We start from the raw sequence: 24,050 nt of genomic DNA on the forward strand, positions 1-24,050 counted from the left end.
GTTTCGTTTTTCTCTTTCCGGCCGGTGCGAGGGGCAAGATGGCGTCGCGCAAGGAAGGCTCCGGGGCTGCCGGCAGCGGCTTCGGCGCCTCGAAAGGCAAAGGCAAGGCCGCCGCCACGGGCGACTCGGCCGTCAAGCAAGTGCAGATCGACGGGCTGGTGAGCGGAGGGGCCGGGGCCGCTCTGGCGGAGGGGCGGGTGGGGCGGCTGCGGCCGCGTGGAGCCGCCGGCGGGGCTGGTCCCGTCTGTGGGGCGGTGCCGCGGCCGGGGGACAGCGTCCGACCCGGGGCCGGGGTCGCCGTGGCGCCCCGAGGGGCAGGAGCGGTTTCATTCTCCTCCCAAGCTTCCTAACCTGCGGCCAGACTCCCCCTGTGCTCGTCCCCGGGGAGAGGAACGTCTCCCTCCCTTGTGTAAGCGAAGGCCGGGCTAGGGCAGGAATTAATTGCTTTTAAATATTGCCTTTCTTCCTTCAGCTCCGCTGCCCTGGTGCTTGGGTTTTCTGTGTCCACCTTTCATAGCTCAGACTGTTGAAACCTACACAGGTGTAAGAGATGGTAGGCACGGTGGGTTTTTCCCTCATCTGTTGTGCTTTTTGCCTTCTCTGTTAGGACTGCTAACACCTACTGTGTTTTATTAAAAAGAAATAAAAGAAAACGACGGACTGAAGGGGTTTAGTGGAGAATGAAGCCATCCTAATAGAGGTGATCCTAGCAGACCTTAAGCAGAAGAGTGTCTTCTGAAGTTGGTTCTTGGCTTTGCTGTTGGATGTTTTTGTGTCAGTTCATGTCTCGTACAATTGACATTACTCACAATGACATAAAATGGGGAAAAAATAGTTGTTTAAACTTCTTAAGAGTAGAGGCATTGCTTGTTACTTCTTCATTATCTTTTCCAAGTGTCAGCAGAACACTGCACAGCTGAAGTGTGAAGGAGAATCAGTATACCAGTAATGAGAATGAAGATCATAATTTTGGGGCAAGCTTTGAAGCCTACTTGGCATTTATTAGTCATAGTCTCCAGTCATTATCCTGGAGTTACACAGTATAGTAAATGTTTGGGAAGAGGAAGGATAACTTATTTGTGTATAGTGGCTATTATGAAAGAGAAAATTTGAATTAATGAGAGTATTTCTGCAGTATTCTGTTCAACCGTCTGCATATCTGTGGCTCTGGTGCACATAGCATTTTCAAGGAGTGGTGAAAACTGACCAGTTGTGAAACATAGCCCTAAAAATATAGCAGCTGACAGCAGACTGCTGCTGTTGCAAGCAGGCTAGAGCCAGATGGACGGTGGTGCGTGTGTGGCTTTTTATTAGCAAGTTTGAGGGAATAATGAAAAAGGGAATAGTTAAGAGCAGGACACAGGTTGACACCTTTAACTCCATTTCTGTGGCTGTAAAAGCTGTTTTATCAGTTTGGGACTTAATAACAACTGTTGAATTTGATTTCTTTTGTTCCTGCTTTAATGAAATAAAGAGAAAAGCTGTTTTAAAGCTGTTTTCGATCAGGTGTGTAACCTGCTTTGTGAACTATTGTTCATTCAAATTGACTGTGAGTGGCCCTGATGGTCTGCTTCTGACAGTCCAACAAATACCGATGAATACTTTTTCCTTTATGCTTTTTTTTTCCCCCTTGTCCTTGTGTATTCTTCTGGTACAGCACAGTGGTATCTCTTGCATGGAGTCTATACAGAGGAAGGTAACTTACTGTAAACAGTGGAAAGCTTTCACCTTTCCACCTGCTGAAGATGTCCCCCAATGGATCTTACACAGAGTGTTCTCAGGACACTAACATTGTGGTTCACAAACTTCTGAAGAAGTGGTGAAGAGAAGTGTTGGCATAAATTTGCTTGCTTTGTAAACAAAGTGGCTCCCATTGCAAGTCCTCAGAATGTCTTACTGAAATTCTGCTAAAACACTTCTAATATCTTACAGTTTAAATGTCTCATCTGTGCTGTCACAAAGTAACAAGACTTCATCAGTCAACTTGATGATGACCAGGGTGATTATGTGCCAAAACTGGAGATGAATTTTGGTGGGTGTCAGGGAAGTGAGCGATCTCTTTCTCTCCACTGGTTCCTCATCTCTTGGCAGTGGCAGAAGTAATCCTTTCAAATGGGACTGCTTTGAAAGCAAAGACATGCTATGTAGGTTGCTTTTGGGTTTGTGTATGCAAAATAGAAGATGCATCAGTCTTCTGTATATGTTTAGAAAGCTTGTTATTTTGGAGGAAGAGTAAAGTAAAAGAAAATAATATTAGTAATTAAGAGAAGAAGTTCTAAATGTCAGTACGTTACCGTAAAACATAATATATAATGATGCAGCAATACCTACTTTTCTGGCCTCCTTTTAAATTTGGTACGAGTAGAGCATCCTATAGTTAACTTCTTTCTTATTTTAATCTGATTAATTCCTTATTTTATTATGTAATGGTGTAATTTGGATTTAGATCAAGTGCAATTTTGTTTCAGGTAACACAATAATAAATTAAGAAGCACTGCCATGGCAGGTGTAAAAGCTAACAATGAAACCCTAACTAATAAGATAGGCTAAATTTGCATAAACTTTTAAAAATGTTAGTACTATTAGAGTATTCTGCAAAAATAATAGCACCAAAATTTAGGAACATTGAGGGAGAACTGTGTCACATTGTAGACACTTGATAACTTGATTGAAGTACCTGAATGCTTGTTTATAAAAGGCTTCTGAAATTAAATGTGTACATAGATTTCCAATCTTCAGTTTGACAGAAAGGAGGGGAAGAATACAAGTCTGTACCTTTTTCTGTTGGCTTTTCTGCTAGATAGTTAAGGTCTCAGTCATCAAATGATACATATGACTAGCTACTGTATCAGCATGATAATGAGATTCCAAGTATTTTATTCTGGTTTTGATATTTTGAAAGTGGTTTTGTTTTCTGATTAATTTTTGAGAAAGCTGTAGCAGACAGAAATTATCTGCGTATACAGTTATATTGGCACTTTTGAAATAGGAACATCTTTTAAAGGCGCGATAAGCAAAAGTGGGTGGTGTCCTTCATCCAGCTCGGGAATAGAAGGGACACCCGCAATATTGAAGAAAATTGACTCCAGTTGCTTTTACAACACAGAAAAAGACTGACTGCATGTGGATTCAGAGCCATTGATGTTGAGGTTTGTTAAATAAGGGACCTTTGCGGTGCTCTCTTCTTGGAACTGGTCATCTTCTGAATTATTGAATAGAATAGGTGTTTTAGTTTAGACTATGTGAGTAATAGAAGTACGAGATTTCTGTTATTCGTTTTAAGACAATATTGTGATCTGCTTTGGGTTTATTTAGTAGTAAAGATTAGTAGTGGCAGCCTATGCATGTTCTACAGATCACGGTGTGTAACTCATCCATAGTGAGCAGGGATGTGTAGTCTATGTAAGAGTTTGTACGACTGTAAGGGATATAACATGGTTTTAGTTGCATATTATGGGAAGTCCTAATATGTCACTGGTTTATGCCATCGTAAATTGCTTGTGCTGATTCAGCTTGTATTGGTTCAGCAAACAAAGTATCCCATGCATGTAAGTTTTTACACTGAGCTTTTGTTGATACAGCAGTGTGCCAGAAAAATTATATGCTTAATGAATAAACCTATAGGAAAAGCGGTTTCCGATGTAGGTGGTCTAGTCTTTCTAAGAAATTAGAAATCACAGGGTAAAAAATAACCCTCCAGAAACTCACATTTATAGTGTGCTTTATCTTTCAGATGAGATGTAGGATTTCCTGTATTTGTTTTTGACCATCCTGAGGAAAAGATCAGAAGATGAGTGCGATACATCACATTTTGTTGTCTTTGCTTCCTGTTGTAGAAATTTGAATGGAGATTCCATTGTGTTCTCCATTCAAGTAGCCCAAAGAAAACTTGTGTTCACAGTAGCGGTGATCACATGCATAGGATATTTGTCTTTTTTTTTTTTTTTTCTTTCTTTCTGGCTGTGGATAAGCAGCCTTTTCATGTTTCTGCTTTTTTTGAGAGATTAGCATTTACCTGATCACTCAAATTTGTGATGATTATGACTACAAGGAGCTTTATGAAGACTCTTAAATGCCTTCTGGAGCTCTTAGAAACAGTAATTGTAAATTTTATAGTGAGTGTCCATCTGCAATAATCACAGAAGAACAAATGATGCTTTTAATATAAGAACTGAAAAATAAAAAAGCATGACTGGGTTTTGCAGCTTGGTTTGCAGTAGGCTTTTAGACATAATTAGAGCTCACACCTTCTTGAAGTTATTTGTCCGTTTGGAGTACTGTAAGCTTTTTTTACCTTGTGCGGATTGCTTTCTAATGGCATCTTTAGAAGGTGAACGAGCTATTCTTCAAATAATCCCTTTACTCTTCTAAGCTATCTACTTGCATGGAGTCCATAGGAAAGAACTCTCTTGAAGAAATAAGTTTAGTTTCTTAAGTTTAGTAAAATCACCAGCAACTTTGGAAGTATAGGAAGAATAACATGTATGAGCAAGGAAATCGTGTAAGTTTTCTATAGGGAACTAGACTATTAATTCTACTGACACGGTGTCTTACATTATTGGAACATGTGTATCTGATTTGGTCACCTCAAACTGCTTCATAGTTGTGTTTTAGAAGAAGTACAGGGTTAAGATCACCTTATGATAATCTTTTGCCATTTGAGAATGTGAGCAGTGTTCAGACATATGAAGACTAAAAATTACTTTGGTTTTTATTAGTTCTTGGGCTTCTGCATGCTCTCACCTGCCTGGTGGCAGATCAGGGCAGCTAGTTCCAGATGTAACAGGTGCATTAAAAGTTGATTGCAACCCTTATTTAATTGCAGGCATGCCACTCAGAGATTGGAAAAGTTGTGGTTGTGACCAGACATCTAGGAGTCCCTTGTAGATAATCAAATTTTGTCTCTGCTCACTTTTTCATTGAAAGAAAGGATATATAACATACGCTTTTTCTAAGCTTTGCACGAGGAGGAGAAAGGGTAGCACAGCTCTGGTGTGTATGTACAAGGAATGCATGGAAGGAAAGAACATAGGCTTTCTTCCCAGTTGCTCATGTGCAGCAGATTGTCTGATCCCTTTTTCCTGCTGAATGGGGAAATAGCAACAAATACAACAAATGTTGTAATGTGTAGCTTTTACTACACTTGCTGGAGGCCCTTCTGATTTTCTGTGTAGCTAGTGGGGTCCAGGTGTATAAGAGAACCATATTATAGCTTGAACGCTTATATATTTCTGGCAAAATTCATGGGTGTAGTTTAGATTAGGTTGTGCATGACTTTGAGAGCCGTTTCTTCAGTGCTTATAAGCTTGCTAGATTTTTGGTTTCACAGTTGTATGACCCTTCATAGCAAGGAACTCAAAAGCCACTCTCAGGATCTTCCCCAAAGGGGTAATAATTATCACATGCTGTCTGAAATAAATGTAAAGCAGTGCCATAATTTCCTTACCTTTTTATTTTTTTTGCAAGAGGTGTTGATGGACTCTTGTTTGCTTTACTTCTAGAAATTCTTAGTGGGGGCTGAATTTTTTTGGAATTCAGCTTCTGAAATTAATCAGATCTGGTTCACTGATGTTGTATTCTTTTCCTTCAGTAAGGTGCAATAAATTTCAAACTGTAAGCTGATGGATTTTAGAACATAAGCAGTAGTTATTCCTTTGAATGGAAAGAAATTTTCAGGTTAGCTGAATAGATGTGGCAGTTTTCTTTTATGGGTACCTACTTGTGCAGTCAAGTAACCTTCTGTGTTAATCTACAAAAAGGAAAGATACTTGTGTGTTCTTGTTTCTTGCAAGAAAGCAAGGGAGAAGGTTAGGTTACTAAATGATTGCATTTAGTGATGTCAAAATGGAGAATAAAGTCCATAAATTTGCTGGAACTTCACAAGGCTCTTGTACCTACCCTTATTAGTCTGAGTGGTTTCAATTTGTAAAGTTGGGTATAAATATTAATTTTCCTTATTTCTACAAAACTGATCTTAAGTATGAGATTCAAACTTCAACTGCATACCTAAAACTTTTGTATCTGTCTCTAAAAATCACATATTTTCTGTGAGTGTGGTTAGTGGGGCTGTATTGTTGATTTATACAGATAGCTGTATTGAAAATAATCTTTTCATGGAATCACAGGAACAACTGCTTCAGGTTTTTTCATATCTTGGTGTTTTTTTCCTTAAAGCTAACGAACATCTTTCCTTTTTTTCATTCTTTGTCCTATACTTATTTGGGACCTGCACTACACTATGGAGATAATGTAACAAAAAATAATTCTGTTTCTGTTTGCTGTTATGTCTGTGTCATGAAACACTACTCTGTTGTACAGGGTTTCAGATATAAACCCACTTGTGGAATATTGCTGTTTTCTTCAGAACGCTGTTATTTTCTTGTTTTCCAGTGGAAAATTTGAAATGAGAGAGGGTGAAAAGGAAATACTGTGTGAATTTTGTGCTTATTGAATTAATGATAAAGGTACTTGGATTTCTTGCATCTGCAATTTTAAATAAGAACCATTATAACAGTAGAAGAGAGTGTAATGAACAATTCTGATCAGCTGCATTTCCTGATATTTATTATCTCTTAAATGGTAAGGTTTTCTATTTTTACTATTTACTATTTTTCTATTTACTATTTACCCAAAATTACTATTCTGCTGTTGCAGTTTTTATTTGACCTCTTTTACATATGCACTGGATTATAGCCTTGAACTGTATGAATGCCATTTGCTCTGTAGTACCTTTGCATCCTTTCTCTCACACAGCGAAGTGAGTAAATAAGGCAAAGAGGACAGAAACTCTGGTACTAAAGTAGCTGCACTTTGACCATGAGAGCAAATAAAACAAGTTAGGTTGTCATTAAAAAGTCTTGCCTTCCAGTTTGCTAGATTATTACAATGGAAGTTTGCAGGGTAATTTTGTTTCATGTTTGTAGTAACTCTTCAGCATTTGCTTTTGCAATATTAATGTTCTTGTCAACAAAATAATCATATGTATGAATATTATTTAGGTTCAGTGTAACAATGCTTTACTGGAAGTAGCAGGTTGATGGCTGTAGGGTGTTGTGAGACTTCGGTTATTTTTCATTTACAGGCTGGTTTCCCATTGCTGCATAGCCTAATCTTGCAATGTACTCTTGGGTAAGCTTATTCCTGGGATACCTGAAAGTTTAGTTTTGTATAAGGAAGCAGCATGCAGATTGCCCAGTTTTTAAATTTTCTACTGTTGAAAGTACCAGGAAAGGGTGTAGTCCTAATAAGAGATTGTGAATTTCCATGAGAGTTTGGAGACTTTTCTAGAATACTTTTTTAGTTAAACTTCTAACCCTACTCAGCTGTCTAAAATTGCACTTACTAAGGGCTTCCTCTGCATATTTCTGCAGTTCTTGCAGTTTTAGTAGTGATACCGGGCAAAATATAAAACTGTAAAAGCAGAGACAAACTGGTATATCACTCAGAGACATAAGAGCAGGTAGGATGAGTAACATTTTTACTAGATGAGCACAAAAGCTTATGTAATACAGAAATTGAACTAATATTCGAAAATGAGTTACTCCATGTGGTGGATTGTGGGTCATGTCTGACCACTAGTATGTAGATAATGGGTATATGGAAACTTTCTTCTGGGAAAATAATATAGCTGTGGGCTGGGAGATGGGGATCTTCTAGCAAGGCAGTTGTGCTGGCTGCCAGGCCAAATAAGTGTTTTTTATTATCAAGTTTGCCTTCAGAGTAGTCACAAGGAAGTATGTTGTTACTGGGAAGCTGTTTCATTCTTTGCAAATCCTCTGCATGAGGATATTCTAGGAAGGAGAGTAAAAGTAAAGGACAATCATTCCTCATCCAACTAAATCCTTAAGCACCAATATATGACTTTTTTTCTTTTTAAAATCCTAACCTGTTGAATTTAGGTGTACATTAAAATATTTAGTAATGCTTTTGGAGAACAGTGTTGACTGACTGGATAAAGTTTGCTTATACATCACTTTTGCATAAAAACATAATTGGAGCTTTAACAACATGCAAAAGCATTAATACGTGCATTGCTTTTCTTATTTCATTAATAGAATGATGTTTCCTTTTTTATTAAACCAGTGAGTATTAATTCTTTTTACACTTATGCCCATTGCACACATTTTACATATTGTAGAAAGTAACAAAAGCTACATAGGTTTCTCAGAATGATTATAGGTTTCTATTCCTTATCTTCATAGCTGCTAGTGTGGAAAGCCTTAATACTGGTAACAAATTGCCATTCTATAGTTAAAGGCTCTAGCAATATTCATTAACAGAAGCCTTTATGTATAGCAAATGGGTGAGGCATACCTGAATCGTTAGGCCATCAAACTCTGAGATGAGGGTTAGAGGCCATGCTAATACTCAAGATGATCTTCTAATGCCAGGTAATATTTGTTCGAGCTACTTAATTCTGTGAGTCTTTGTATATATATTTAGGTGTACTTCTTAAAGTTTGTATAGAACTTAAGCTAAACCTTAAGATATCCTTGTCAGTTTATTTATATTAAATACAAACATACATTGGCTAAAACATAAATATGTCAAGAAGATGGTTAGAAGTTGTAGGCCTTGTCTGCATTTGGATTTGCACCAGTGTGGCTATAGCGTAGATATTTCTCTTGTGTCAGATATGACTGATTTAATCAAAGATTGTTACTTTAAGCTTCATTACATCATCCTTGATTTGGTGATGTTGTAGTGTGCCTAATGGTTTGTATTCTCATCTATGGTATGTAGAGGGTTTATTTGTTTTTTTTTTAACATAGATAAAAATGTGTGAATCTACCTTTTTAAAAACACCCTAACATTATTGAACTATTGAATTTCGATAGTTACTCTGCTCATAGGTGTGTTATTTAAGTTGCTTATGCCTTGTTTTCTTATTACCAGCCTTTTTTGTCCTAAAGGCATATGAGAGATAGGATTGTATCCCCAGCTGTTAATAGGGAAAGCCTAGTTGGCTTCTTGGGTGAGGAGCTCTTTAGGATGATATGTTTGATCATAGTAAATTAAATAAGGTACCATGTTTACTGAAAATCAGTTTTTGAGACTCATCTTGCAAATGTTTGTTTAAGCACTTTTTCAAATTACAACTTTTGACATGCTTAGAAAGCAAGCAATCAATTTATGTAGTATTTGAGTAATTGGTAATAACAGTGAAGCCTGTATTGAACTGGGTAAAAATCTTTGACGTTTGTTAAGTTGTGAAGACTGTGCTTTTCCTAGCTTTTCTTGTGGTTTCTTACCTTCTCCTTTACCCTTTTTGAAGACTTTGCAAGAATGTCGAGCCTATGTGTTCTGCCTGCTGTTCTCTGTGCAGTTTCTTGATATTGCAGAGCTGTAGAACGAGATTTTAGGATATAACATCCTTCAGGCTGTATTGTGTTTTGTGTGTCCTCCAAATGAGTTCAAATGGAATTTTAAGTTGAAGTTTAATCTCTTTGACTTTTCCTTGACCTGTTTCCCTAAAAATTTAGATCAGATTATGCTGGCACTGAGAGTTAGTGTATGAATTGAATACTAGCTTGATGTGTTCATGGATACCTTGAACCATGGAGATGACAGAAGCATTTTGTATTAGTTGCGTGATAAGTATATATTTTCTATTAATCTTCAGGTACAATGAGTTGCATGAATCTAACCCAGAGGGGAACTTCTGACATATAATCCGTGCTTACATTCAGAAGAGAAATCATTGATATGTACTATCAAGTTGAAAGGGGAAGAACCTTCTTGGAGTATAAGACTTCCCATTTTTCAGGCTTAGTGAAGTGCCAGTGAAGTCCTGAGGCATCACACTGCGTTGGCTTTCTCACCCCTTCTTCCCCCAGCCGGCTACCTTGTTCATAACACTTCAGCAGGACAGTTAGTAGCACTCTATGGAGAATGTCCCACAGTGTCTGCTGCATTTTATGAGTGCTGCATTTTATGAGTTAGCTTCGTCTGTTCCCAGAGTAAGAGTGGCACAAATCAAAGTGGTAAAGAGTTGAATGAAGTGTGCCAAGAATATTATCTGTTTTCTATGTTCTTTATGCCTCTTTTTACATTGGTGCCTTTCTATTTAAAGCAGAATAAAAAAGATCCATTCATTGGTTTTTCTTTTTTGTTGTTTTGCTAACTTTGCTAACTTTCCTTCGGTTCTGGATCTGTGAGTGGTTTCTTCCAGCAAGGAAGAGACATTTGTGGTTTTTTTTTAAATTGTAAACTCTTATTCTTGCTATTGATTTCATTCTTAAATATAGACACTATCCCCTTTGAGATTTCTTAACCTGAAACAGGTAAAGTACCCACATCATGGTGGTCTGAGGATTAAAACTGCAGTGTGTCTTGTCAATGGATAGCAGGTATACTTGCTAACAGAGCACAAACTTTAAATTATTTGTAAGAGTGCATTGGTGCACTCAGCGTCTACTAAGTGTCATGGTAAGTATACTCTAGCGAGGCATTTAAAACTAGAACATCTGGTATCACTTCATACTGTGAAACTAGTGTGCTGACAAAAGGAGTTAATCTAAATGGAGGTGGTTTTAATGTGTTGAGCAGTGTTAGACTTCAAGACTTGAAGGGGAAAATATTATTTCAAAACACCCTTTTTTTTTTTGCTGTGTGCAAGGAGAAACAATGTGTTGCCCTCTATACTACTGTCATTAACAGTTAAAATTCTCATTTTTTGTTCCTGTTATGTGCATATCAAACTGGTCTCTTGCCTTGTAATTATGTATGCACAGCTATTGAAAACAGTAAATCGTGCTCTTGTGATACCTATTTCGCTGTGTTAATACCAAGGAAAAGAATATTTCCACCAAGTTTTTCAAATAATTTACCACATTTTAGTGTTTAAAATGTTACATCAGAAACAAATGAGACAATAAGCATTATCTTGTGTCTTATTTAAGTGTTAAATTTGACCCGGGTATCTACAAGTGGGGAGGTGACAATTGCTGGCTTTGTTGCTGAGACAATGCATTATGTCCTCTTGCACACTGAAACATTGTTAAATATTCTCCTTTAGTTTTCAGTTTATTGTAACAAAATTAGACCTTTGCAGCTGGCATGCAGTATGGTATAGTTGAGGGAAGTGTACAAGATACAGAATCTTGGCTGCGGGCAGAAAACTAGCAGGTTCAGATACTGAAAGGCGCTTTGTGGTGTGTATAAAATGAACATCTTTTATGCTCTATTATGTCTTAAGACTTTTTCTTCTACCTTTCAAATAAATCTTATAGACCTTATGAGAGGCCTTGTAAGAATAGGAACAAGTCTTTTGTTTTTTCTAGTCTTTGAAAGAAGATAACGTATTTTCAGCTTATTATTGCTATAGTATTTTTTATTAATCTTTCTTTGCCAGAAACATTTTTTGGATATGATTACTTTGTGTTTTATTTTTCCATATTTACACACATGCTCAAAATACATTCTCAATGATGGTACAGTTTTGAGCGTGCTGTTCTTTCATGTTTTTTTAATCTTCAGGCAGTGTTGAGATTGCAGAGATGTGATACCTGCTTTAACAACAATGCTTACCAGTTACACTATGTTACCGTGTGTTAAATGGTATCATCTTAATGGAAAGTAAGTACATTGTTAATGTAATAAATTGGAAAATTTCATGCCTGTATAGTAAGAATTCCTGTTAGTATTTTGTAAGATTATCCAATAGTCTAAAATCAAGAATGCAAAACAAAGACAAGGTAACTGATTTAACTTTGCTAATGTCTTTTATGACATGCATACACAAAGTTATTTTAGGAATAAGTGTGGAAATATTCTTGAATGACTTGTATGTGGGTGCTTATTTAAGATAAGCACTTTAACTTTTTTTTCCTTAATCTAATTTTAAAGTTAATAGAGAGGCTTATTTACTCACTGGAGTCTGAAGATGCACCTGAACTTTGCTGTGTGCATGCAATAACAGGCTAATGCTCTTCTATAAATATTTGGTCCTTTACTGGAAAAGGAGGGTTTGGATGTTGCTGTGAGCATATAAGGCTTGTCAGTCTCTGCCTTTGTTCTGCTTAAACATTGTATCCTGCTTTGCAGTCCATTTGCTGTGCATCCTTCCCCTTCCATGGAGCCCCGTATCTGTGCAATAGGCAATATACATACCTATTCGTGTTATGCAAGTGTTGTGCCCTTTTGGTGTTTAGGATCTTAGTTGGAGGTTTAAGTCACTTCTTGTCAATATTTGTGGTTTTTATGCATATTTGAGGAAAATAAGCAATCTCATTGAGAAAATTCTTCATTAACATAGGGCTGAGTTTTGAGCACTTAAGACTCAGTTATTTTTTACTATTACGTTATTATCAATATGAAAAAATAACTGTTTTAAAGCTTTTTAAACTTCAGATTATATATAGGGTATTTACTGCAGCTATCATATCACTTTTTGGGAACAATCTGAAAGCTATACTGCCTTATCCATTGGCGCTCTCAGTGATAAGATTAGAATGGTTGTTTTTAATTTCGCTGTCACAGTAGCTGTTATTAGAAATGGAGCTCTTCTGGAAGTGGTTTTCACAGGGCCATGTTCAGCTAGATGGTGATACAAAGGCAAGTCTTATCTTTATTTGAAAGATGGGGAAGCTGAAGCTTACCAGCAATAACTGACTGTCATGGGTTTTTTTCCTTAATTTTTATACTTTAAGTCAGCAGGAAAGCTGGGACTCAGTCCAGGCTCTGTGCTCTGGATTGCGCTACCTGTTACAAGGAGGATCTGTCTCTGTTGCAGTCCCTTAGCACGTAGCCAAGCATTTGCCAGAAAGGATATGTGCTTGAATGTGGAAAAAAATTGTTACACAAAAGGTTATAAATTATTAAAATGACATGGAAGTCATGTCCAGTAGGGATTTTACTGGTTACTTGGAAGCATCTGTTGAATGCATATGGAAGTCATGATCGTAAGACACGCCCTTAAATAGTATATGTATTGCAGTTCTGCTGTGCGGGGTGTGGTCTTTGAAAAAGATCAGTAGTCTCAGATCAGCCCGTACTCCCTCTTCCCCATCTAGCTCTGCCCTATTTTACTAATTTTTGAAGGTCAAATAAATAAAGGTAACTGTCTTGCAGTTTTTCTTCAGCTTCAAAATAATAAGTTTGGCACAATCTGATTAAAAAATAGGCTGGTAGACAAAATTTGCTGCTGCTGCTTTTGGCTGTCATCTTTAAATCTTTTTATAGGAAGCTGCTAGAAGTTGATGCTGAAGAGAAAACCTTTACTTGCAAATATTCGCAGTGCTTATTGAGCTAGTGTATTTGAACGACGGTGATTCACTAATACACAGAACATACGTATTGACTGTATGTTGAAGTATAAGTGTAAGGCTCTGGTGTATTGAGCGGAAAATGTTGAAACTGTGCCTGCCTTTACTGCTTCTATATAATTTCCATATGTTGTGCTCTAAAGGAGTATATTCATCAGCTTTCATTCTTGAAATGATGGTTAGGTATTGAATTCATTAAAAATAATAAATATAAATTGTATTGGCAATTTACAAAAAGTGCCTAAAGTACTGAATGTTTTCAAAAGATTTGAGTTCGGTGAGATTTGTGAAATAGGAGAAATAATACACTAAGTAGTCCTGGGGAAATGTTCCGTCCCACTTGTAACTAGCAGAATTTTGGACGTTCATCTTATTACAGCCCTATCGCTGCCTCCTAAGAGTGCACTAATAACATCTAATGCACTGCTGCTCGTACGATTGAAGTCCTGGGGCTGCCTTATAGAAATGTTTCTACAAGGAAGTGATACTGCAGTGCCTGTGGCCCTGATGGTTTCCATGGGAATGAGCATGAATCCATGTACTGTGAAATGTGTTATGAAACTTTGTATTGCAAGAAATACATTATACCAGTGTGTGAACAGGGCAATGGAGAATTTAAATACACAAATGTAATGGTGCATTTTTACTTATATTGAGGCAGTATTTAAAGTGTACTAATGGCTTGCGAACAACCATGGAGATGATTGTTAACCTGAACTGTTGTGCAGTCTAAAAAAAAAAAAAAAAACCCAAATGAAAATGTAGCGGGACAAAAATCAGGAAGAGATTGGTCTGTTTGGTAAAACACACCTTGATTAATATTTGATATGTTTCTATGTTTTAATAAACTTTGCTTTTTTCCACTGTTTAATGACTTTTTCCTTTGGTGGACTGCAGTTTGTGTTTAACATCTTCCCTTTGCAAGAACAAGCAGCTCGCTTGGACATGAGTAAATAAATGACTTAAACAGATGTTTCATGGTACCTACAAGACATTAGCTGATTATCCTAAGTTCCGAGCCACAGCCGTGGAAAACCACAGCCTATGAAAAAACAACAGGCCTCTAACCAAAACCCAGTAATCTCCCCTTCTAATGTTGTATTTGTACAGAAACAGGCTTAGTGTCTGTACTATTTCAGTTCTTCACACTGAATTCCACCTCTTTCTGTCAGTGGCAAAATATTTTTCATTTTGTATTTTAGATAAGATATTTACCGGTTTTAGTTCTAGCCATTAACTAATGGTTTGTTTCATGTTCTATGTCTGGTTTTATATAAAACCAGTGATTTTTATAATATGGAGTAGCTTTTTTTAATAGGCTTTTTTTGGGGGGTGGTGGTGGTTTTTTTTTTTAAATCCCTACAGCTTTTGAAGTGTCCCAGTAATAGAATGAGTGAGAAGCTAACCCATGTGTACAGCAGCTGGGTTTACTTCCAGTAAATACAGTGTATGTTTCAATCACTTGGCAGCATCCGTAGTGAGCCTGGACTTGCACCATGTGAACGACCACCTTCGCTGGAAGACTGGGACTGTTGGAAGGTGCAGGCAGGCTGTATCGCTGTAGAGGAAGGTCCTGTTCTTGTTAGACTGGGTTTCCCTCTTGCTTGAAGGGAAATTCTAGAGCTCTTGAATCGCAGCAGTTTGGTAGTAGTTCCTTGTAAAAAGCGAAATGACAAAACAACTGAAAGAGCGGATACTTATTAAGAATAAGGGACGTTACCTGGCGGTGGTTTAAGCTTTGCATTCAGTTTGCATTGAACGTATTGCTGATACACACATAATCTCTGTAACAGTTACAGAAAGTGACAAATGAACTGAATGTCTAATTTTTCTAGACTGAGCTTCAGGGTAAGCAAGGTACAGCTTTTCCAGCCGTGCCCAAAGAGTGCACATAACCAGTTAATGTTCAAGAAGGAGTGATAAAATGCTTCTTGGCCTGTCACTGACTTTGAGTTGTGCTTTGAGTCAGCCGCTTGCTGAGATAAAGTGGCAAGGTATAATCCGTCTAGCTTAATGCTATGTATGGATATTATCACCTTCTTTGTCCTGTTGGAAAAAAAAAAGAACCCACAACCACAGGAAAGTGAGTTAGATGGCTATAAGCACTTTATGAGGCAGGAGGTAATATGGAAAACCATCGAGATTCCTATAATTACAGGGTGATATGGTTCCTAAACCAAGTAGAAGTGACAGAAAAATATGGATGTTACATCAATAATCTGTTATGATTTGGGTAGTTTTCTTCAGCCTAACATACATACTGTGGAGTTGCACTCCTTTTTGAAGGTTACTGATGTTCCCTTTTGTAGTTAAATCATCTGAAATCTTGAGGTTTACGAACTAAGCAGGTGATATGGTACTAACTGATGTAGTAAGTCACCCAGGGAACAAAAAGCTTTGGATGCTTTTCATGCGCTTCCTAATACTCAAAAGTATTCAAATAGTACAGGAGCATGTTACATTCCTGCCCCCAAGATGGAATATTTTCCATTAAATTTAACACGGATTTCCAAAATTATTTGGTACTGAGGGCCTACATGAGACAAAACCCAACAGAATCCTATGACTTATAATTTCTGTGTGAAAAAAATATGTGGTAATCCCCTGCTTGAGGACCACCTCAGATCAATATGCGTTCATTGTTCGTAATAGTTGAATTCCGGCTCAGCTCCAGGAAACTTCAACTCTCATGTCAAAAAGAGATTTTGATATTTGCACCTGATTGAGATGGTATGAAATGGCATGCATCATTCTGTTATGCCTCCTATATAATTATTGTTTTTAAGCCCCAAATTTCTGTCAAGTTCAGAAATAAGGTTTTAATATCTGGTGTTTGTTAGCTGTTGAGTGACATAAAATGTAAGCTTACTATTCCAAGAACGGTATTTTCAAAGGCTGTGTAAATGTTGGTGTTAGGGCTCTAGCCAGTCAAGATAAAGGTAAAACATTGTGGGGCTTTTGAGGCCTTCTGTCCAGAGGATGACTGTTATATTTGCTAGACAGAAGAGTGAGGGCTAAGACTTGTTATTTCTGAACTTACTGTTCAGAAACAACATTTTTTAAAGTTACCTTGGTTTTCAGGTCTACTCAGTTTTGTCCTTTTGGCCTCAGATTTTGTACAGTATGTTCAGATTAAGTATCTTTCTGATTACTTGTCAGGGAATTAAAATACCTTTTTTTGGCCACCAATCATAGTTAGGATTGAAGATATCTGTCAAATCAATTACTGTAAGATGTTGAAGGTCTTAATGGAAACCAATTTTTTTTTTTTTTACTTCTCCTGAGGTAAAATTGGTCTAACAGTTGTAAGAGCTTTTATTCCGAAGTTAAGGGTGAGGAAGAAAAGAATAAATGTGTAGACATCGATCATGTCAGGAATGGTCAAAAAATCAGTACTGTTGAATAAGAGAATCTAGAAAAATTCAAAACTCTGCAGATGATCTAGAATATGCATTTAAGTGAATTCAGGGTTTGATTTTCAGTAGAGATTGTCATATTTCTCAAGATTAGTATAATGTGGAAAATTCAGTTTCACCTCTAATCTTCAGTTCACCTCATGGCACAACTTTGATGTAGTGGCAGTCTTATGCCATGAAGCTTCATATCCAACACCTAAAAGATTAAGGGTATCAACCTGTTGATTTTACACTTTTGACACGGTATCTGTCAGACAGTGCTTTCTAGAACATGTTTCTATGGACTGCACTGATTAAGTCAGAATTTTTTATGTGTGTATGTAAACATCTGTCTCCTCAGTCATCCGGAGGAGAGCGTTATATGTATTAGACATATGTTTTCTTACTCTTAACTGTTGCAGTGGTATCTTTAATTTACTTCGGAGTTCCTTTTCTCCTGGCAGGAAAGTTGAGAGACTTTGTTACCATCTTATCAAGTGGTGCTGTAGCCAGGAGACAAATCAGCTCAAGGCAAGTTTTTGCTTGGTCAGCTTCCAGAACTTGTCTTTTTTAAGTGTAGGATAAGCACTTATCTGTAGTGTGTGTGGGGGGAAAAAAAAAAAACAAACCACAAAAAAACCCAAAAACCAACAAAACCCACTCATCTGGAACTATTAAAAAATGTTAACATTGCCCATGTTTCACTATATCTTGCTCTAGTTTTCTCTTATTTTTTTTTTTTCAAGTCTTTGTTTAAAAACAAAGCCATTCCGTGCTTACCTGAGGATTTCAGAACTGTTTACTTAAATTCAATTTCTGTGTAGCTAATTAGTTAAGTTTCAGTACAACACAGGCTGTAGATTTGTTCTTTGGTGTAGTGTATGCTGGGGAATCAGGCAGGGCCACTAAATTAGTGTAAAATTTGGTATGTCTTCATTTAGATATTATTAAACAGGTGAAGTAACTGTCTTTTTCCAGAGGTGCCATATATGCAGTTTGTGTGTGTCAGGTAGATGTCTTAATTTTAGGCATCTCTGATTTTAGCACAATTCAAACTCGATTACATGAGTTGTTGTTAGTCATGATAGTTGAGATCTATCCATTTACAAAAATACATTAATGATTCTCTCTTGAACTTTGTCTGTGCTAGGATTTTAAGTAAAATTGCTTGTACCATAATGCTGAAATGTAAAAGTTCATGCTTTTAAGAATTCATATGGAGAAGGCTCCATATGTGATACGGATGTATTCAAAATATATCAGATGCTATTAGTGGTGATAGCTTTCAAGATGCTTTTGCCAAGCTGAATGTTGATCACAGTTTCACAAGCATTAAATATTGAGGGCATGTGGGCATTGTGGCATCTTCCACGTTTGATGCCCATGTTGGTTATGGCTGGTTTGAAAACAGCTACATAACACAGTGTTATTTACACTCTCTCCCCATCCTCTCCCCAGATGCGGGCAATTGGTGCTAGTGGTTGTGCTGACAAAGTTTTCTTGGGTGGTAAAAAATGTAAAGCATTCAAGAAGATTTAAATACTTGATTTAAGACCGTAAATCAGCTTGTTATATCATGTATCCAGTGGGATAACAGAAGCGCTCTCTTGTTTGATATTGCATCTGTAAGACACAGCACAGGTACTGGAAATTTGGTTTCAATGTGGTGACTTTCAGCTCTCTGGAACACAATCGTAAATGAACCTTCAGTGCTTTGACTTTCTGTTGTCTCTCTTTAGAGAAATACAGAAATGTGCATCTTGGCATATTCATGTCCTTACAGCGGAATCTTCCCAGGAACCCCACAAAGGCTTATGATACTTCCGCTCATGGTTCATGTTACAGGTATTTCTGCAACAAGGTACAAACTTTTGAAATTAACAACTGTGATGTCAGGATATAGCCAAAGTTAAAATTTGGCATTGTACTCCTACAGCTAAAATATGTACCTTTTGAAGTTTTTAATAGTTTCAGGATGGTTCTTTTTTTGTAGTATGACTTAATTCTTAATGTTTGAGCAGTGCTTTGAAGATCTGAAGATTAGAAGCACTGCTGAACTGCAAGGGTTTTTTTTGTTGTTGTTAATTGAGGATTAACGGCCATTAAAATCTGACAAGTGGCTACTCCAAGTGATTAAATTGCTTTGGTATTTTGAGCACTAAATTTACAAGGCTGGGGGACTCTTGAGTTTTATTTAGGAGTTATTTGTATGTCCTTTTCTGAAGAGTCTTTGTGCACCTGAATATTTTTTACATACTAATTGTATTTACTAAATCAGGCTGTATACGATTATTGACTTTTGTGTTCAGAGGTATCAGAATTTAGAAATCTGACTCTTTTTTTTTTTTTAAACAGTAAGTCAAATTAGTTGATATATTTTTCTCCTTGAGTACATAGCCTTTCCTGGTTGACCAGCTGCATTACTGAAATAACTAACAGTTGAAATGTGGTTTGGTTACTGTTAATTTCATGTAGCAATGGTGTAGCAGTGAAGGGTCTAAGGGTATTTAAAACCAGTTATAGTTTGTACAAAGAGGCAATATCTCAGTAGATGAATAGGTAGATGGGAATTGTAAATAGTGTTTGGGAAGTGAATCAGCATTGGATGAAAGATGGGTTATACTGGTGTTCATTTAGATTTCTTTGGGATATTATTTTCTGTGTTATTTGGAAAAATGGATTTGTCTTTCTCAGTGTGTTGTGTTACTTACATTATTTGTATTAACACTTCTTACATTAATTTTCAGACCAATAAAACTATTCTGATTCTGTTCTGATGCTTCATAAACATAATATCTTTTTTGGGAAATGTCTAGATACAAGTTAAGTGTTCATTTTTGTGTGTGTGTGTGGTTTCCTCAATACAAAGTATTGGTTTGTGCAGTCAAATCAGGCAATGTCATGGCATTGTCATTTCTATCGTGATCAGCTATTGCTGCTGTATCTAGACTAGCAAACAAATGGAAACGGCATTTTAAATGTTTGAAACTGGTCTTGTTATCACTAGAGAAATAGTTTTACTTTACACTTGAAGGTCTGTTTTTAGTACTGAAACATAAGTTCCAGTGCCTGCTTCCCTCTTGGTCATATGGTAGTATTTTGATGGCAGGTTTTTCAATCCAAGCTTAAGAGCCTGCTATACTAAAGACTTGTCTTATGCGCTAAATAAAACTCTCCAGAACAAAGAACAAAATGAAAACAAGAATCATGTCATTGGATGTATTTCTCAGGCATGTTCATTTATCTTTTTATAAATGATTTCAGTAGCTAATGTATTTTCCAGTGCAGTCATAAACCTGAACTTCTGCAGCTTGCTAACGGGTGTGAAATTTAGAGTAGTGAGTTCATGACCTTCTCTGCTACCTTTCTCAGACTCCGTTAGAAAACAAGCTTGCAGGTAGGCCTAAATTGAGGTCTGTATCTTCCTGGATAATATCTGCTGTGGTCTTCAGGCTGGAGATTGAAAACTGCAGACTTGTGTATGTTATTACTTTGCTGTGTATTGGAGTATTTGGTCAGCATTTAAGAGTTTTGAAATCCTAGTTTTATCTCCCTGAAAAATCATTGATATTCGATGACAGCCCATGCTCTTTTCATTTGCGGCTGCTTTCTGTGAACAATTATCAGAAATGCTGCAATAAAATTGGCATCATATCACAAATGCTCCTGGAACAGAATCAACAGGCAAACAGGATTCACAGTAACAGGGCCAGTCAGTGTGCATAGAAAACTCAAGAGCAAATGAGGAGAAACGTACTGGAAAAGGTGAAGCTTACAAGACTGTAAAGGTGTTGAGAATAGTTATGCAGTAGTCAGAGAGCATGCTGTGCTGTAATCTGTCCAGTTAGTTATGGATTCCTTGACTGTAGAAAACAGAGCTTATGGCAAATATATGATAAACCTTAACTTCACACTAAATGCAAGTTGCATATTATTTATGTGCTGGCGTTGTGGTAGAAGGCATCTAGCTTCTGCATCTAGGTGATCTTGAACTGGTGTTGGCTGTACTGCTTTCAGCATTGTTGAATTCTGCTTCACTGCCCACTGATCTTAATTTCCTTACTGTTTTCCGATGAGATGAGATTTATGTAGCCAAAGTATCTCTTTGTCTCTCTGCTCTGTAGACCTCTTTTAACAAATTGGGTAAAAGGGTATGGCTTCAAAGGACCTGAGGGACAGATGTGAATGTGTATTGCAGTGAAACAGTGTTATCTACCTGTGATTGCGGGGCTTCAGCGCAAGTGTATCTGGACGCAGGAGAAAGCAGAAGTGAGTGGTATTGTGAATAAACAAAGGATCAGTGGGTGTTAGTCCTGTTCAATACTTAATCCAACTTAGTTGGAAAAAGGTATTTATTTTCTGTTCTCCTTCCACCTCACAAGCAGTCTGTATATGAAGCTCTTTTCCCATTTTACCCCAAGAAGGCAATGTGTTTGTAAAGAATTTCTTTTCTAGTCACCTTTTTCTTCCATTTAACCTACATTGTGGTACTTTAATTCATTAATGGTGTTTTTAAAATTGTGACATGAAGTTCTGCTAAACAGCCAAGGAGAAAGCTAGGACAAATATATGTTCCTGATGTGTAAATATGGGCTTAACTTTTTGGTTTTTTCCGCTGTAGAATGTTCAGTAAATACCAGGATTTGTACAAAATCTGTTCTCAGGGTGGTTGAGCTGAAATCCATTACACTAGTCTGTTTGCCAACAAACATTAAAGTAGTATTGCTTTAACGACAACAGAGTCATCAGACATTTTCTGGTGCATTTTGCTTGGATGGATTAGGATTTAGTGAAATAAAACCCACTTGTGCTGGACAAAGTATAAGTTCTTTCAAGTCTGTGATTGTGGTTAGTTTCTTATCTTGTTCTGGTTCTTGTTAAGCATAAAATTTTACTTAAGTGTAAAGTGTTTCTGGCAAATGATTGACTATTTTTGAGTGTTTTTGTTCATACTGTTCCAATTTACAGTATCATCTCATGAGAATTATTCATTGTGGAGTTCAGATTTAGGGAAGGAAGTGAGAATTGTATTAAAAATATGATGAGTAATTTGTGCTCCTTTGTTTTATCATTCATTATTCTTAAATATTCTTTGACACAGTTTACAAAATATAAATTACATTATCATCTGAAGTAAAACTGCAATGGGATGTAACTTTGAAGGTTAATACAACTGAAATTTGATGCATTTTGTGCCTTTCAGAAATTTCCTACTAGTTTCTGCATAGTTACTTTCAAGGTGTTTTGGTAGTTTCTTGTGCAGTGTTTCCCTCAGGAGGGAGCTTATTGCCCCTACAAGATAGCTTTTAACAGTTACAGCAACAAGGTAAAGTAAAAAAGGTCAATTATTTCTTTTTAGAAGGGTGTTTCAGAGAATTGGTTTAGAACTGCATTTTGACCATTCATTTAATGATCTTTCTTATTCTCCTGTAATATTAGATGGTCTCCAGTTCTTCAACCTGTATTAAAATTGCTGGTGTTTAAGCCAGTAGCTGACTCAGTTTGCAGCTCTAATTTATGCAACACTTCAACAACTTAAAAATTCCAAATATATAGTTTGAGGACAAAAGCCCCATTGCATAATATGATTTTCTTGTCTTTGTGTTCTAGGTTGTGTTGAAGATCATTAAACATTACCAAGAAGAAGGACAGGGGAATGAAGTGGTCCAGGGAGTGCTGCTGGGTCTTGTGGTGGATGACAGACTTGAAATCACAAATTGCTTCCCTTTCCCTCAGCATACAGAAGATGATGCAGACTTTGATGAAGGTAATGGTTACAGTTTTGTAAAATAATAATAATAATAATAAAAATATCCATATGTGCAAAAAAAAGATTTTATTTTTTTTTCCACAGTGACCAGAAGCTTGTATGTGATCAGAGAGTGTTTTTATTTGTGTTGTGGTATCAGTGGGTTACTCACAATACCATCCTGCATATCCAACTGAAATCCTGTCTATGTAAGGAAAGTTATAGGGATAAATGCTGTATTATATGGACACAGTTATGTTAGAGTAAAGCTGTCCACACAGGAAGTTACCTAAGTTTCCAGTCTGTGATTCATATAGACTTTAAAGCTTTTTATGAAAAAGTCTGTGTGTGTATTATATGCATGTATATATACATGTACATATGTATGTAGTCAGGCATATAGGTTGCCTCTCTGTAGATTTATTTGTATATGTTATGTACTCATTGAAAGCCTGGAGAGCAGAGCTTTATAAGTTTAAGAGGCAGTGGTTAACTTGAAATCTGGGTGATATTTTTGCTTCTCCAAGTGAGCTAGAAGTAGCATCAGTGGTTTCTATCTGCCTTGGTGTTTCCTTGCTGGTCCTAGTAATGTTTTGTTATTGCCACTGTAAGTCAGTATAATTGGCTTGACACAGAATGGTATAAAATTTATAACATAAACTTGAAAGGTTTAGAATTCTAATCTTGGTTATATATGTGTGTGTGTGTTTAATGATACTAGTAGAAACGTTTCTTTGTTAGGGCTTAAAGAGAGACCGTTTAACGTCATGAGTATACTAAAGAGGCAATATAGTCAAAGTAGTTGTGGTTGGAAGCTTGATTCTATCTAATTTTGATAATTCAGTATGAGCGAGATTATTTAAAGTATAGATGGCTTTTTCTTGCTTATAATGAGGTGAGCTATTGTTAAATTAATATTTTTATCCTATTATAAAAGAATCTTAGACTCTGCCTTTAAAACAAAGATCATTTTAAGAATTCTGTGCAACTTGGTAAGGTTTCTTAGATGTTTATTGCTTCTGTTGTGGGATTATACAATTTGTGATATGAAAAAAAAGGCAAAACACAAAGGAATCTTAATTGTCCTACATTAATATGGTGCTTGAGTCAGAACTATATTTCATTAAAGCCTAAAAGATGTCTTAAAGATTCCTTCTCTTCTGGAGCTCTTCAAAGGATTGGAGTAATTTAAATTTTTAATTGGATCCCATGCTTCAGTTTTTCCTGTAGAAAATGGCTGAATTGTTTCCATGTAGCTGATAGGCAAGCAAGGAGTGAAATAAATGTCTTAGTTTCCGAGATGGGTTCATCTCACCATATGGTGGCTACCATGCTGAAGCTGTAAGCCTGTGATCTTGTATGCAAGGTTCAACTGTTTCTGCTTGGGAGAAACCTCATTCCAAGAAAGTGACTCTTGTTACCAGTCTTTCTTTTCCCCTTTTTAGCAAGTAGGCAATAATCCTGGCATTAAGTAAGGTGCAAAAAGCGGTGCTTGTGGAGCTTCCGTCACCTGGATGTCTGACCTTGTCAACCTTCTGTTCCCATGCTGCAGGCACAGAAAGAAGAGCAAACTCTAGCCAGAGTGGAAGTGAACCTATCACAGTGACGCTGATGCATGCCTCTAGCAGTGATAGGGAATTT

General features: G+C 36.9%; 1 protein-coding gene across 1 annotated transcript in view; it reads left to right on the forward strand.

Annotated features, from left to right (window-relative positions):
* EIF3H (eukaryotic translation initiation factor 3 subunit H) overlaps window positions 1-24,050 on the forward strand; it is a 90,260-nt gene continuing 66,210 nt past the window's right edge. Inside the window, exons 1-2 of the mRNA XM_072851997.1 lie at window positions 1-158; window positions 22,271-22,427. Of these exons, the coding sequence (XP_072708098.1) occupies window positions 39-158; window positions 22,271-22,427 (277 nt within the window). The 5' untranslated portion in view covers window positions 1-38. The remainder of the gene's footprint in view (window positions 159-22,270; window positions 22,428-24,050) is intronic.

This window comes from Ciconia boyciana, chromosome 2, assembly GCF_034638445.1.
Source record: "Ciconia boyciana chromosome 2, ASM3463844v1, whole genome shotgun sequence".
Classification (NCBI taxonomy): domain Eukaryota; kingdom Metazoa; phylum Chordata; class Aves; order Ciconiiformes; family Ciconiidae; genus Ciconia; species Ciconia boyciana.